This window comes from Rhyacophila brunnea, unplaced genomic scaffold (genome assembly GCF_057557595.1).
Source record: "Rhyacophila brunnea isolate RB1 unplaced genomic scaffold, BYU_Rbru_1.0 scaffold_6, whole genome shotgun sequence".
Classification (NCBI taxonomy): domain Eukaryota; kingdom Metazoa; phylum Arthropoda; class Insecta; order Trichoptera; family Rhyacophilidae; genus Rhyacophila; species Rhyacophila brunnea.
The window spans coordinates 29,981,959-30,000,000 of record NW_028233276.1 but is presented as its reverse complement, the minus strand read 5'-3'; the positions used below and the strand labels follow the sequence as shown (position 1 = coordinate 30,000,000).

At 32.7% G+C, this 18,042-nt stretch overlaps 1 protein-coding gene across 1 annotated transcript in view; it reads left to right on the top strand.

Annotated features, from left to right (window-relative positions):
• ss (aryl hydrocarbon receptor spineless) overlaps positions 1-17,515 on the top strand; it is a 313,191-nt gene extending 295,676 nt beyond the window's left edge. Inside the window, exons 6-11 of the mRNA XM_085957000.1 lie at positions 10,921-11,130; positions 11,905-12,092; positions 13,149-13,255; positions 14,524-14,665; positions 15,167-16,445; positions 17,495-17,515. Of these exons, the coding sequence (XP_085813126.1) occupies positions 10,921-11,130; positions 11,905-12,092; positions 13,149-13,255; positions 14,524-14,665; positions 15,167-16,445; positions 17,495-17,515 (1,947 nt within the window). The remainder of the gene's footprint in view (positions 1-10,920; positions 11,131-11,904; positions 12,093-13,148; positions 13,256-14,523; positions 14,666-15,166; positions 16,446-17,494) is intronic.
• The last annotated feature ends 527 nt before the right edge of the window (positions 17,516-18,042 follow it).

Below are 18,042 nucleotides of genomic sequence, written 5' to 3'. Positions count from 1 at the left end.
GGGAAAAGGAAAAAGTCACTGGGGGCTAAATCTGGCGAATACGGTGAGTGGTCGACCAATTCGAACTTCAATTCTTCAATTTTAGCCATTGATCGTAAACATGTGTGAACACGGGCATTGTCCTGATGAAAGAGGATTTTTTTCCTGTTTAAATGAGGCCGTTTTTCTTCAATTTTGTTTTTTAGCTGGTCCAATAAAGGTGCATAATAATCCCCTGTTATTGTTTTTCCTTTTTCCAAATAGTCAACGAAAATAATTTCACGTGCATCCCAAAATACAGTAGCCATAACCTTACCAGCTGATTTTACGGTTTTCGCCTTCTTTGGACATGGTTTGCCTTCGCAATCCACTGCTTTGACTGTTCTTTAGTCTCGGGAGTATAGTGGTGTATCCATGTTTCATCTACAGTCACAAAGCGACGAAAAAATTTATCCGGATTGCGTTGCATGAGCGACAACAGGGCTTTAGAGGCCACCACCCTATTGCGTTTATTGTCGACTGTGAGCAAACGCGGCACCCATCTTGCAGAAATATTTTTCATGCCCAATTTGTCATGTAAAATAGAAATGACGCTACCTTTTGAGATCCCTGTAACCTCAATTATCTCACTCAACTTTAATCTTCGGTCACTTAACACCATATCGTGGATTTTATTGATCATTTCTGGTGTAGTCACCTCTACAGGACGTCCTGAGCGTGGTTCATCCTTTGTTGATGTACGACCACGTTTAAATTCATTTAACCAGTTATAAATAGTTGCAAGTGAAGGAGCAGATATGCCGTGAACTAAATCCAACTCATTTTTTATTTCCTTTGCTGTTAACCCTTTTATATTAAAATGTTTAATAACAGCTCTAAACTCAATTTTCTCCATTTTCCATTTTTCCATTTTCCACAAGCAAAATTTTTTTTTAAATGTACGAGAAACACACAACAACCCGACCAATCTGATTGAAACTTCGCAGCATACTGAATCGGTAGTGCCGCTGCATGAAAACAAACCGCTTACAGTACTAGTCGCGCCACCTGTCGGCTTTTCTAAGGACTTATTGACCCACCCTCGTATTAAAAAGTTTCAGTATATCCTTAAAAACTAAGTACCGCAGTCGGCTTAAAATAGAAATGACTCTCCGTGTTACAGTAACGTTATTGGAACCAATAATCCACCAGCTTCTTTAAAAAAAGCAGCAACAATGGTCACACTGATTATCTTTCTGTTACGTGTAATTAATCTTTTATGCACCTCTATGTCGACGTAGAATTCATATTAATTTAACAATTGTGTTGATACTATTAATAAAATGAAATTTAAAATGTTTTTTTTTGCATTTTTCCTAATGAATATCTGTGTTAATAAGTTTATTAATTGTTATAATTCTTTTATCATTAGGTATATTGACATATCGAATTTTTAACAAGTGTGGTAAAAAAATACGTGGTAGTGGTCCGCAGGATTCAAGAGTTTGAGTTTAGTCGTCCATGAGGTCCAAAAGGTTGGGAACCGGCGTAACTTTACTTACTTTAAATTAAAGTATCACATAAGTCTATTAAGAGTATAAAGCCACCGTCAATTATTGTTGTATTGAATAAAACAAAATCGTCGACACAATAATATTATGTTTTATTGTAATGCCAAGGGACGTGGGCGCTTCTACCTACCGTATGATCAGAAGTCCGAGAAAGAATGTTCCGCTATACTAAATTGCGTGTAACTTGTGAAGGTATTTCTTGGCGTAGCTCCTTTAAAATGTATCGCTTCGAAATGATTTTGTTCAAAAGAATGAGTGGGTGGCGAGAACAAGATGCTTGCCTTTAAATTATTTTACAAAAACCACAGTCAACATTTATTTAATGATATTACACACTGGTTTGCCTAGCATTTGTATCATATTAATGGCGCTCGATCAATTTTACAAAGACACATTTAGGGGATTTTAAGATTCAATTATAATAAAAAAAACTATTTTGGTAACATAGGTGTTACTATTTTGATTAGTCGGGTATATATTTTTATTTAGAAAACTCAATAAAAGAAACAAACACATTACAAATTTAAATAGATACATCTTAGTATTATTTATAAAACTTAATTTGTAAAAAAAAATTAAATTAGAAATACTTACATAGATAATATCTCTTTTGTCTTTGATTTAAAAATAATAATATTTTATATAAAAGCGTGCACTTATCGGATTTCGCATTCAAAATAAGAACATACACATCTTAAAAATACGTAATAAAAACCACCAGAATACAAGAAAAAGACAGAAAAAATAGACAGGTAAGCAAATTAGAAATATTATCATTTCGTATTTATATATTTATTTAAAATTCTGAATGATTCAAAAATATGTAAGCTCGTAAGTATATAAAGCCGTATTTATCAAATATCTGATAATGATGAAAGCTTTATTATCAGATATTTGATACTTATATAAATATAAATATCAAATTATTGTTATCATTGATTAAGAGAAAGTTTAAAAAATACGAGTAGCATAGGATGGTGTGTTGGGCATAACGCGTAAAGATAAAAAGAAACCAATGTGACAGAGGTCACTAAGCAGGTGAAATGGCAATGTGCCGGACAAAAGAAGTCATACAGTTCTACTAAACGCCCACAGGGACGAAAACTGAAACCGCTAGATAGACAAACTCACAAAGTTATAATTGTGGTGGGTATAGAATGGAAACAGCTAGGTACCCAGCCGTGAATTGACCCTGGATGATGATTAATTAAATATAATAAAATTGAAACATTACTGTCTGCAATGCTCCACGAGCGGCGCGTTATTTTTTGATCTCAATGCTATACGGTTATCTCTTTCTCGTACGAAAGCTCACCGATAAATGTAATTCGTTCAATTTACATATTGTAAACAATAATGATAATGCTATAACTACATATTATAATTTTGTTCTTTAACACATTATTCTATCCATACAATAAAATATTAAACGTAGCGTTGAATTTCATAACGAGACGTCTAATAAATTCTAAAACAATTGTATTCAATTAGGATTAGTATAAATACGAAAGCTTTTAACGGGACAGTTGACGCATATTTGAATTTTAATGCACAAATTAATGAAGAATAGTTTTTAGTTTTAAGTAAAAATGAACATAATCTTGTGATACATTTAAAGCAAACCCCCTTTTATAAAAAAGTTAATTCAAAAATAAAATACGCTAAACGACATCAATGGAATTAACAGTCATGACACGGAATAAATAACTATTGTATACATTAGAGAAGAGGTTGTAAAAGTGTGTGCCTCGGTGTTATAGATTTATAGAGGGCGGCGATTGGTTCTTAGGGGCGCCGCATGATGTTCGAAAATATTAATAATTTTAAGGGATTCATGTGCTGGGTACAGTAGGCTGTCCTTTAAGTAATAATTTTTCTTCAATATAAGAATACTGCTCCTTCTTTATTGCAGACACTACGCATGGAGTGGAAGTCAGATATGGCTTCTTTTGAAATTTAAATATCTTTGTATAGTGCGTCATTAATATGATTAAAATCAAAATATCGTTCAAAATAAAACGTGAAACGTAGAATGAGGGTAATTAAAAGAGAATTATGAGAAATACACTATTTAGTTGGGGATATGTTCTAATGACCAATGTTATAGTACAAAAAATGTGCCGGATGACTAGTTTTTTTTCAAATTCCAAATAATATCCTCCCCCCACCTTCCCCCATATTTCCAATAGCACATTTTTCAATATCTTGATTTTTCACCTTTTCGAGAAATCTCAACTTTCTGCTAACACTTCAGAGTTTGAAAACCAGCGCAACAGAGATTGACTCATTCCGCGCTGTTTTAGTTTTTTTTTCTGTCGCCGCGACGTATTCCAGATTGGCATTCGGTAACGGGAGGTTTATTTATTTCCGCTTAACGGCGCAGGCGCACGGCCGACAGGAAATCCGGCGTGCGCGGCCTGCGTAACGCCAGAGCAGCTTTGCGGCCAAAGTGATGCAAACACCGGGGGTGGAAGCTTACGCTGCCCTTAACTACGCGTGTTGACATACGTTGGCGGATGTATTATGAGAATTAAGTACCAGATGCTTTGTCATACTTGGGACCCTATGCATAGTAGTACTTATTTAAATAGTGCACTGCTGAAAGCAAAATATTGAAGCAAAACTATCAACTGCTGTCAAATATTAACAATTGGTAAATAGAAATACTGAATATAGTTTAAGATAAAACAAGGTTGTATTGTTACAGATTATCTGCTTAAACACTAGTAAAAATAACTGGATAATTTACAAGTATTATTATTAACCAATAGAAATACTTGTGGATAATATTACTAAACATGGACAACGTATTCCCATTTCAATAGTTAATAAAACCATTCAATTGTTGAATTTTTATAATAACTATTAATTTATAAGTATTTGATTTTTTATATTGTACAGTTTTCATACTTTTAAAAATAATTGACGGAATATTTTAATTTAAAAAAATGACAACGAAAACACTTCAAATCGCTAAAAGCGATGTTGCCATGTTAGGCATTATTTTGTATATTTGTCATTCCGCTTTTACATATGCATAGCGTTCTTCACTATTTTGTCATACATATCGTTGATACTCTGCATAGCAGAGGTTTAGTTAAGTGGTCGAAATCAGCCATTTAACAGTCATTAGAATAAGAAAGTATGTTGTATACTTACAGCTTTTCAGTAAATACAGTATATATCACTTTTTAATGTTAATCAAAATGCTAGTTTATTTTATTTTTCTAATATGTGAAGTGTATGTATAGAAAAATGTACAATGTTCCACACATTTTTAGTTTTACAGAGTCGGCTCATACATTTTTTTCTTTCGTAAATATGTACAAATACAAGTAATTGAAAAATAAACTCTACGTGCATTGTAATCAAAGCCTGTTGCTCCGTCTGTGGATTTAAATTTAAATAAAATAACAAGTGATGAATGAATATCGTATTCTTAGTCCCCCAATTATAATAAATTCATATGATAACCCCTTTTTGTTATGACGGAATGTATCCGTCGAAAGTTTTGATCGTTTATGGTGACCTATTAAAAGCTTAGTATTATAAGGTTTTAAAGTGGTCACCCCGTGGCGAATTTATGATTTGAATACAAAGTGGAGTCATTAACGTGAAACTAAATGACAGATAATACATATAAATAAAATATGCAATAATTTATTTAAAATACATTAACAATTCGATTGATACTATTAAGGTGACAAATTGTTACATACTTATAAAACTATTATGTTAATTTAAAATTAAAGTCTTTATATATTCCAGCGCATCTAATATATACACAATACTGGTATAGGGTAGTTTTTCATATATTTGTATCGAAGTATTATAATTGTTACAATACGTTAGCCGTCTAGTCAAAGCTGCCTATCTCGCTCTACAATTTAGCACACCCAAGAGAGGTGCTGTTAAAACATAGCACTTATTAGTAACAATTACAACTAACTTATTTTAATTGTTTCAATAAGTGCTAATACTTCGATACAAAACTACCGTCGATAGCTGCCGATAGCCGCCGTTCTTGTGTGTAGAATAGATGCGCAGGTAATGTACATAATTATTATTATTGTACTTTTCTACAATGTCTTCTTTTAATCTCACTGATTGATGGTTAGAATGAACGCGTAACAATCAATTCCTATTGTGTCCAAAGGATCAATACAAATTCATTTTCCCATAATATGTTGGCAGGACGTATTTGTATGTAAATACTAAACATAATATACATACAGAAATAAGTCTTTAGATGGGGTGTTCAGCTATAAAACGAACTAAGTACAATTTTTCTGACAAGTCACTGATATGAAAATCATAAAAAAATCTTTAGAAAGCAATAAATTATACAAGTATGCAAACTTTTTAAATTTGAATTTAAGAAATAAACATGAATATTATTAAACAATACATTTTTTCGAAGCCTCCATCTATCAGATACGCTATGTAAATAATTCCGGTCATTGATGAATAGCGGATGGAGAAGGGTGTGTTTAGTAGAAAAAAGCAGCGAGCTAAATTTAACCATACGTGATAGCATCGCTTCAAATTGATCTTTATTAACCAATGTTCTTTTCGATCATTATGAATTTAGTGGATAAAAAATGTCTTCCAGAAAAAAACAAAACATAATACTATCAAACAGGGCCGTGTCCCTATTATAATATATTACATTGCGATTTCTATAGAAATGTTTTTACACTTCGTAGATATGTTAGTGTCTGAGATTCTTAAAAATAATCAAATAGTCCAGTAGAAAAAAAAGTAAATAACAAGTAATTTTTGCTCCCAGGCGAAGCATGTGAGCTTCAACCAAGGAATTGGGACTGTAGATGGAAGGAGCCTTAATACCCATTCTGTATAAGGGATTTTTTAAGGTAGTCCGGTTTAGAATGGAACGATTATAATGTGTGGTTGTATTGGTATATTGGTAATATGGTTATATTGTTTCCTTTTCTATTGAAATCCCGAAAAAAAAATGGTGCCTCGTATTCTGGTTTGAAGTCTCTTGCTTTGTTATCTACGTAACTAATTTTTTAATGTCGTCGAAATAGTCGAAAGAGGTTGTCGATTATAAGAGTCACTTCATTGAGAGACATTGAAAAAAGAAAAAAATATAAGTACGTTTAAATTATTCTAACACAGGTATTTTAGTTAACTATAAAAATGACATAATCACAAACATTCAAACTTTGAGAAAATCTTATAAATACATTATGATCTCACCGGGAATCAAACTCGGATCCCTGTATAAAAGGCAAGCGCCTCATGTGGGGGGAGGGGGTTTGTTAGGCATTTTGGATCCCTGTGGATTAAGCGCACATTGTAAAAAACATAATGTAATTTTTCTAGACACCAGTCCTCGGTGGATAGAGCACCCATGTATGAAGTCTTATATAATAAATTTAATTATTCTTTAGCCTTCTATAACGGTGTAATAATCGTGAATATCGACATAAAAACTAAACACCTGATTAAAACACTTCAAATAGTCGGAACCAAACAACTCCTAGTTTGTATAAATTTTGTATGTTTTATGCTACATTTTGTCTACATTTAATTTAGTCTTGAATAAACGAAATAAATTAAAAATTAATCATTTGAATTTAATGAAGTAATTATTAATAATATATACCTACTAACGTAAAATTGAATTCTACGAAGTAAATTATATCTCATTTATAGAAAAAAAATATTGTTATTAAGTTTATACTAGATTTTTTTTTGTATTCAAATCAAAATGATCCAGTACGTTACAGTTGAAGAAACAATACCCCTATTTTTATTTATGGTTCAACCCCCACACATTACCTACAATAACATAACAGCTAATGAAAACCGTCAACGATAATACCTTTTATAAAATAATATTGCACGGGTCAGTTCATAAAAAACTTAAATAAGGGAAGGTAATATTAGTTTATTATCAGAATAATAATTATACAATACATATCAGATATAATGTGTAGAAAAAATAGTAGGCACTAGCTATTAGTATGATATTATTATAGCTGCTAAAGAATATCTTTAATTTATTAACGATGCAAAATAATAAGTAGATGTATGGTAAACATTAAATGGGATATAATAAAATCGATGAATTTGATGTTATGTAAACTGAGTTCTAACCTTCAATCAAATATTTACAAAAAAAAATGGTTGCGATAAAACTTATACGTTTTCAATTAAGCTTCTAAAAGCGCTAGCAAGAAAGCTCTACACGTAAGGCCTACAGTATGATCAAAATAAAAATATTCATATTATTTTGTCGCATTTTTATTTAACTTTTTGTATAAACTTTCATAGCTAATAGGCGAGTATATTCAAACATTATTACTATAACTTTACAAAAAAAAATACTACAAAATCAAATTACAATTTGCGATTTTCCTGTGTAGAAAGTAGTTTGACTGTCTCGCAATAATAATAAGGTAACATGACAATTACCGTCTGGACACATATTTCCTAGATAATAATTTACTCAACCAATTTGAATCCGCAATCTCATTTGGTTACCTAAATTAAATTTATGATAAAAATAATGAATAAAAACAATAAAGTGAGAGAATTTCGGATTTATGAAATTCTGCTACCTACAAGTTTCTGGTGCGCTGGTGAACGTTTTCTGACTGATCATAATTTTAAACATAGAACAGATTAATAAGTCAAAAAATATGCGAAAGCCAGTCGCAATGAACCAATGCTTTGAAGCTACTATTGGTTTATTACGGCCAGCCTATAAAAATCAAGAAATACAAAGACTGCAGAGTGTCTTGAAAGTGACTTTTAAGTGATAAACTTTTATACATTTTATGATACAACAGACGTCATCATGTAAAATACCACCTTTTAAAATTCAACGCGTGTTTAAGTATATGCTATATTTCTCCATACTTCAGAATTATTTTTTCTAGAAGGCAACCCATTTCCCTTGTCCATTGTTTTCTGTGCTAAATATTTTTTATTTTGTCGAATTCGTTTTAAAATAATTATTTTGACAAATGAACTTTTGCATCCATTGTTTGTTGTGTTCATGAAATTGTAGTTAAAGAGTTTTTATTGTCATCAGGGTTAATTTCTGGGGGGTTTTTGATATAGGGGGTTTTAGTCCGAAAGAGGGGGTATTTTTGTCATGGAATCTAATTTAAGTGAATTAATAAAATTTTGTGTTCACATACTGGCTACGAATCATCCTGTAAGTTCACCAACAGGTCTGAGTGGGAACAATATTTCAAGTTAGTTATCGCGTGCTGTATTAGCCTCAGTAAACAGTTAACACGTGACTTGGTAATCGAAAGTGAACTCAATCATTCTTCGTCAATTCGCTCTTGTCAATCTTTTTGAAATACGGCCGAAGCTTTCGGGTGGCCAGAGCAAACCTACATTTTATTTTTTATATAATCAATTTAAGTCTGTCACTTTTATTGCCACTGATAAATCAACTCGGTATGCTAAAATGCTATTAGAGTGTTAATAATATGGTTACAACTATTACAACCCTATGTGTGAGTTTTTTTACAGGGTCATGTATTTTTTTAAATTACGGCGTAACTTGTATTTGCACACCGGCGTATTTTTAGATGATATAAGTATTAAAATTTGTTCCTTTTTTATATATATAATAATTTGATTTTAAGCACAACACAATATCGGGGTTGAGGACCAGATTAATACATTCTGTTTCTCTTTTCACTTGAGTTATAAACAACGATTGTGGTATAATAATTATTAACAACAGTGGGGAAAAAACATTAAAAAATCTTTAAAATCGGTTATTTTATTCCCAACAATCACATATATTTTTTAATATTATTTGTTTATATCGAAGATATGGTTAAATTGATCGAGGGTGATTCATATTATGTGGAATGCATCCAATAGGGCGTTATAATATGAGTAGCGCTCGAAATGGAATATTTTACGAACCGGGGCGCTCGATAAATTTCTTCTTTCTTTCGAACATGTCCGATCCTAATAGTATCATATGGGCCTCCAGAGTGTGGAGGTTTGTATTAATATATTTTGTTTTTACAAGAAATGGATGTCAGCCAATTGCTCAACCTATTAGGTCCATACTCTGACTCATACACAAATTGAAAAACAATATGTGTACTTGCCAGACCCAGGATTCGAACCCGGGACCCACAACGCTATAGACCGATGCTTCAGACGCGCGGCTATCGCCAATTTATGAACATATTAACATTGTTATCTAATTGTATGTGTGTTTTATAAAAATAAGTGTGTTAGATTTTAATTATATGGCATATCTAGCTCAGACAGTCAAATTAATATTTCCACGAGACCGTGCGATAATTTTGGGGATTTTATGAACCGAAACAGCTCTATGATCCATTTTGAGCCCATAATATGAGGTGTAAATGGACTTTACATGAATTCAGTTTGTAAGAGCGTCTCCAGGCCACAAAGACAAAAATCAAAACCTCATTTTCTCAGACAAATTCTCCGAGATGTAATATAATGAAAATCTTGGGAATTTAGACACAATTATTTTACCAATATTGTACAATTATTATTTTATTTAAGTATTTACGGCTATAAGATCGAACCGGATATTTGACATATCAACCTCATATACCATCATACCTCATCATCAACATTATCATCAACATCAATAGCTTAGGGTTGGTTCCGGGGTTCTAATTGCCGCCACAATTCTTATTTATCTTATGCTATCATCTTTCAATTCGACATGTTATATTTCTCGTGCATCCTAGGTTAACGCCATCTAAATTAGTCACAATTTTAGGCCTCCAAACTCTTTACAAACTAGACGGTGTGCCATCACACAATTTTCAGACTGGTCGATACAAATCCATTCGTTGGAGCTCATATTGGATTTCGTTGCAGTCACCAATATGACATGATTAAATCATGTATGTGTCGTATGCGCTACACACCACTTTTATTTTTGTGTCTAAATATTGCTGTCAGAATATGTTTTCAAATATTGGCATACACGATTTTACGACGTTAATCTGATATTCTGATCTATGTGTGAGAACTAGTTTCAGCTGTATTTTGTATATCTGGGGTTTCCTCAAATTTAGGTTTCAGATATGTTCAAATTATTAAGTAGAACTTACTGACTGTATAAATCTGTATTTAAATCATGTTTCTAAATCAGTTTTTCAAAATATATATTTTTTTACTACTTGCTCAACCTATTAGGTTCATCTCTGACTCTACACAAATTACAAAATAATATGTGTAATTGCCAGACCCGGGATTTGAACCTGGGACCCCACGACATTATAACGACGCCTAAGCTGTGCGACCATCACGGGCGTAAAATAATATACTCAGTTATAATATATTTTATTTGTTTTTGTAAGTACTTAACTAATATTTTAATTCATTATTTTCATTTCAGTCCGATATAGTCCATCAATCTGTGTACGAGTTGGTTCACTCTGAAGACCGTGAAGAGCTCCAGAGACAGCTGATGTGGAACTCTTTCCTTCCTGCAGAGCGGCAGGCTGCGACGCTTGCAGAAGCTCTCAGGCCAGATTGCTGTCAGTTGCTCGAGAGGTCCTTTACTGTCCGCTTCCGCTGTTTGCTAGATAATACTTCAGGATTTCTGGTTAGTATGAAATCATAACTCTGCTATACTGTGAATAATTCATAATAAAGCAGAGCTAATTGATATAACTTCATTCAAATAGTCATTGTGTTCTACCTACGTGGTTACATGTAAATTGTACGTAAAACATTTCATCGTGGCACCGTTCGCCGTGAGCTTTCAATCAGAAAGAGATGACCGTATACTATACGGTCTCCAATTTTATTAGATTAAATATGATAATTAATTCAATTTTCATAGCTGATTTTGGGAAAAATCATGAATTCAAGAATGAAAACCTAACCTAACAAATAATCCAATACATCAGCTATTTTTAAAATTTGTTTGCTGCTAGCTACATGTAAAGTGTAAACCGACAAGAACCGTGTTTTATTTAGATTTGAATTTTATGTCAGTACTATATAACCCAAAGAGGTTGGACGGCCAAATATTTCCGATAAACATTTCACGGTGAACTGCATACGTAAAAGTTTCCGGTTACGCTACCTATGTAGGGTTCACATTCCCGGAATTTCACTCGATTTCGTAATTCTATAATCTTAGGGTTGGTGTTGGAATCCCAGGTTATAAGATCTCTGTGAATATTATATATAATAAAACAGATATACTTACTTTTGCCAATAAAATGTAATTAAAATAAAATAAATAGAACATACAGATGTATTTAAATTTATCATACTTTAGATTACATGAGTAATTGCCATATTCATTAAACTTAGATATAAGTCCTTCTCCACCAGAATAAATTTTGATGAAACTTAAATTATTTTACAGAGACTGGACATCAGGGGGCGAGTCAAAGTACTACATGGACAGAACAGAAAAACAGAAGAACCTCCGCTAGCTTTGTTTGCAATTTGTACGCCTTTTGGACCTCCCTCCTTACTAGAAATTCCTCAGAAAGAAGTGATGTTCAAGAGCAAACACAAGCTGGACTTAGCGCTGGTTTCAATGGACCAAAGGTACCTAAATAATAATTATTATGACATTTATTCCAAAATAAACAGTTTTAGATAATAAACAAAAATTAGAATAAATACCAAAACTTTATTCAATACAACATTTTAATATCAAACCGTTTACTATTGAACTTTAAAAATACATTCCAATGTTAGTCTCAAACTTCTTTGTTTCACGGCGCCCTTAGTGTCTAAAGATATTTCGCGCCACCCAAAAATACAAGTTTGGTATGATAGACATGCATGTACTTCGCTACGCAGTTCCTTAAACCTTTGAATTAAGTGAAACGCAACTTCTCAGTGTTATACTTGGTCAAAATACCGTCCGTTAGCAGAATAAAAATGCCACCCCTTATTATTTTAAGTCTCAAATGTCCAGTCAATTCATTACATAGTTTTACTACACTGTACAATTTTGTCATCATAAATTAATATAATAAACAATTTCTTTTATTCAACGAATAATTCACTGATTTGATTTGAGAATGTAACATTCTATATATTGAACATTCATAATTTGAAAACATCTCATGCATATACCTACTAGAAAAAATAAACAAATAATATATTTTTTTCAATTCTGACAAACATAATATATATTCCGATAGCATCCAAGGCAAAAGTTCCACGGATTTTACTCAAAAGTTGTATTAGTTGATTAATTTACCACTCCCATTTAATATGCTAACTCCAAGCAATGCTTGACTTATATATACGTCACTGCAGCTACTCTCATTTCTCGCAGACGAATCAATATGGACTTCTTGATATTATCTTCTTGAAGTGGATTAACTGAGGTGGGTGCTGATCAAAATTATTTTTTATGTCATGAGAGAAAACATTGAAGATCACAAACTAGTGAAACATTGGGTTTTATCCTAATGATCGTGAGTCGACGGATTAAATTCGGTTTGTCTAGATTTTTTTTTCAAACAACCAGATCGTTTAATCGCGGAGCACATTTTGAATACTCATTGATGATGATATTCGAGGCTTTTTATTTTTGTTAAATAAATTTAAACATGTCTGGTTAATACTATGATTTATTTAATGTTTCAGAGGGAAATTGCTGCTTGGATATTCAGATTCAGAATTGGCAAACATGGGAGGGTATGATCTGGTACATTACGATGACCTCGCCTATGTTGCTAGCGCACATCAAGAATGTAAGTAAAAACTCCTTGGAATAGAAGGCATCTTTTTTGATTATTTATTATGTATAATACATAAGTGGTGATTTTAATCAATAAGTTGTCACCTCTGAAAGGAAATAAGACAGCTTTAGGTACTCCCTCTTGATTGTCAGTTAGTAGACTTCTATCGTCGTGCTGGATTCTCGTTCAGAAACATATTGACAACAACGAACGTTTGCAGAGAGAATAGGTGTACTTAATTTATTTTCAAGAATACTTAAGTGCAAGTTGCCGTATATACAATATAAATACTTGTAATTTTGTGATTTTAGTTAGCCAATGTGCCAAAAGACAGAACTAAAGTTTGTTAAGCATCTCTATAGATAAATCTGCGAACAAAAATAATAAATGCGACTTTTGCCGCGGAATGCGATATGAGTAACTATGTATTCTATATTCTCTACCTGCAGTCTGGGGTACCTCATCCCATTTCATTATAATGGCGGGTATTGCATATTTGCTTCACTAAATTTCTTAGAATGATGTCTGACTCAGACAATATTATTATAGTAAAATCTATATCTAAACAAATACATTTTTTTTATACACTCGTACTTTGCGTCGTAATCAACCTTGCTAATATCTTTATGAGTCATTTCGATAACGATTCCGGCCTCTTTAGGGTTCTAGAGTAGATTTTACTAAGGGATGACAGTTTTATTGATGTCATATTATAAATTATTAATTATAAAAAATAAAAAAATGAGCATATTAATATACTCTAACAAACTTTTTATAATTATTATCTTTATCATCATGTAATTTTTTAAGTTTTCTCATTTCGTATAAAATATTTTAAAATATATTTTTCATTTAATTAAAAAAAAATCGAATTTTATAGGAAATAAAATGTGTATCAACTACTTGATATCTTTGTTATTTACTTAAGTATATTGAATTAAGTTTCGGTATTGTAACCAAACATAATACGTTTACTGCAATGTTACAATATATATTTTTTATGTATATATATCTGATTTTTCTTCTTATTTTCATTAACTTGTATGCTTCGTATTTCGTTATTATAAAATTATATTCGTAGTAGAACAATTGGTATTTATTATATTTTTAAATTCGATTCAATTCGTCTCAGGAATTTTTAAAATGTCCATAATTTTTAAATAATACTTACTTGTGATAATGAACTAATAATTATTATTGTGGTGTATATCAATGTGTGTGTATATTTTCTCCTTGTATTGAATTCAATGAAACAACATATTGTACTCATTATTTTGCAGTATTAAAAACGGGTGCTTCCGGCATGATAGCATATCGCTTCCAAACCAAAGAAGGCCAATGGCAGTGGCTTCAGACTTCCTCAAGATTGGTGTACAAAAATTCCAAACCAGACTTCGTCATAAGCACACATAGGCCTTTGATGTAAGTTAACAATAATAATAAATTACAATAATTAAAATAGTACTTAAGTAATTAAGGAAATACATAAAAATGTTAGCAAGAACCTACTCAGGTGCATAAGTTGAGTCACACAGAGTAAGAAATCTCCGAAAGGTGCTAAGGGCAGATGGATCGACGAAATCATTAAGTTGTGTAGACGCACGTGGTAGCACAACTCACAAGACCGAGAGGTTTAGAATTGGCCTGAAAATATTATGATTTTTGTGGGTTTTTAGTGGTTTTTCAATAAATAATCAGCATAAGATCGAAATTTGCAATTTCTCGCCATTGCCTGACTGTAGAGGGCCTTATTTAATCACATTTAGAAAAACGCCTCCGTATTATGAAAGCTATATATCATTTTTTAATCAATGGTAAACTGTCGGTAATTAATATGGTATTATAGATACACGACTGCATTAAAATTCCTATATCTACTGTAGAAATCTTTACAATTAATGTAATTATTGTATATATTTTCAGGGAAGAAGAGGGTCGAGATCTTCTTGGCAAAAGAACAATGGACTTTAAAGTCAGCTACTTAGATGCTGGCCTTTCAAATTCTTATTTCACCGATGCCGACCAGTTAGTCAGTACGAACCCCTTGGGTGCCACGCCAGGTCCATCACCCAGCGGAGCCCCACCACAGCGAGTCAATCGAAGATACAAGACACAACTCCGCGACTTCCTCTCGACCTGCAGAACGAAGCGTAAACTTGCACCGGCTCCCCCACCCCCAGCACCGCCACCAAATCTGAACCCCATGACTGCCGATTACATGTGTCCAGATTCTTCCAGTGCAGCAGCAGCCGTCGCGGCAGCCTATTCAAATCTGAACACGATATACCCAGCGCCTTATGCTACCCCAGCCGTACCTGGACCGGCTGATAACGGTCTCTCATACATGGGGCATTCTGCAAACTTCCAACATTCTCTCTACCCTACTGCAGCAATAGACAATCGATTTTTAACCACAGATAATTTATTCCACCAATATCGACCACTAGGAACGTATTACCCGGAGTATCATCATACAGCTGCTACTTCTCCATATGTTTCTAATGGTTTCCTTGATATGTCACCAAGAGGAACAGGTTGTTCGTTACCAACGTATGATTCTGGAGGTTCAACAGCGCATCATGGATATCCAATAGCCAGTAAACCTTCCGTAATGCAAATGAGCGATGATAAAATGTATTCCTGCCAACAATTAGTAGACCCTTCGTCACCTGGAAAATATCCAACGTATGTGGACAGCTCTAGAGGGTATGTTGTAGCCAACGTAGCGGTGACTTCACCATATTCTGTAAGTCCTGGATCAGGTGTGACACATCCCACACAACCGATGACTCCTAATTCACAAATGGGAGACATGACTCATAAACTGACACAAGGGAAAAATAGTAAATTATCACCGCATAACGAAGGTGGGATCAGTTCATCAAATTCAGAAGGGCAATCACCGGTGAATGTGAATGGCATGGTGACTCCTAAGATTGAAGAGTTGAAAGGGGATGGTTTGGCTGGCGGTAGTCCGCAGCAGTTTGGAGACGCGCCTAGACAAACGGTTCTGATGATGTGGGGGACTTCAGCGAGGTCTCCGGGAGGGACGAGTTGTGAAGCTGAGGGTCAGCGAAGAAGCGTTGGAGGGCAGTGCAGATGGAGTACTTCTCCTCCGCCAGCGTCCAGTCCGTTGCCGCTCTTACCGCAAGCTTCGTCGATGCCTTCGCATCCTCCTCTGCTTCCGCCAGACCCGCCAGAGGTATGGCCACCATCGCACCACCACAACCACCAGTATTATCAACCCTACCACCACACTGCCTCCCAGTGAGTCACCAAACACTATTTCTTTTATTTTTATATACCTTTATTGTTTCTGTATGATATGTTACATTGAAGATAATTCAGTAAATTTATGAGTGGCTTAACATCAGTATTAGGAATTGCAATCCTTGGAATCATTTTCAACTCCGGAATTACTGTAATAATAATAGATATATTCTCATAATAAAAACTATTAAAACATTTTTTTAGTACAAGAAATATTTTATCTCAAATCTTATGTTTTAATACTTTAATATCAGAAATTAACAAGTCAAAAGTTTTGTAATGAAATAATATATTTTTATCAATTCCATAATCCCAGTAAATGAGCAAAAAACGGATTTTTTTAAAATCATATTTTTTTGTCATATAAAACTAACCGCATTATTCAAATATAATATTTTGACAAAGATCATAAATACACAAGATATTTGTGAAATTCCGGGACTGCAACTCCTAATATGCATGTTGCATAAATCATTAATGGTCCCAGGTGCCGTATAACGTCGAAAATTAATAATTTATGGTATCTTTGGGAAATTTCAATAATCTGTAAGCATTCTAAGAAAAATGTACTTATATGACATTATAGTGCTCTATTTTTTCTTATTATAAAAATCGACATGCCTATAAAAATATATTATTAACTAACAAACGGTTTGTCCGTGGCCATAACATTAATTTAACATTTTCTTTTGTCAATTCGTGTATGATAGTTTTACTTGTATAACGTAATGTTAAAAATAGCTTTACATAGTGCAATTTATGCGGAAAATTTTCCAATTGACACATCATTTTGGAGGAAATACAATATTTTACATTATATTATGGTTTGTTATATAATTATCTAAACATTTAATTTTCCCCATTAAAAATGCCTAAGTTAAGAAAAAATAATGGATACTAATGAATGACATATTCATCAGATAGGTCAACAGATTGCTCAGACTTAGCACCTAAAGATACCATTTTTTTTTTAAATTTTAGACCTCCACAAAAAAGCCATGATCAAAAGCCAATTTGAAATATCATTATTACGGTAGCAATAATTGAATAATCTAATGAAGAAGTAGGGGCGGGGCTTAGTTGAATAAATTACTGAAATATTTTGTAAAACAAGTTACAACATATAGATAAAAAGCAAAAACATATAGATTAAAAATATTTTAATTATAAAATTTGTAGGAATCTATTATTTTTTATGTTGTGGATTGCACTATCATCAATAAATGCACAATATAATAGGTAAAAATAATTTACACAAAAGCATTTGATAAATATTAGATGCAGGTATTTAGAATGACTGATTGTTAGTTACCATTCTATTTGATAGCACGTCAATGCACATTTTTTATACTTATGCATGTCATGAATATACTTAAATATTATTAAAATATAATATATATTTATTAGTCGCACGTTATATACCTATTAACTGGTTAGTGATTTTTGGCCAGTGTAAGTTTATTCTGTAGAGCAGATACTTAACATACCTACAACTTCCATCAGATATCAATATAAAATTATTGTATAGG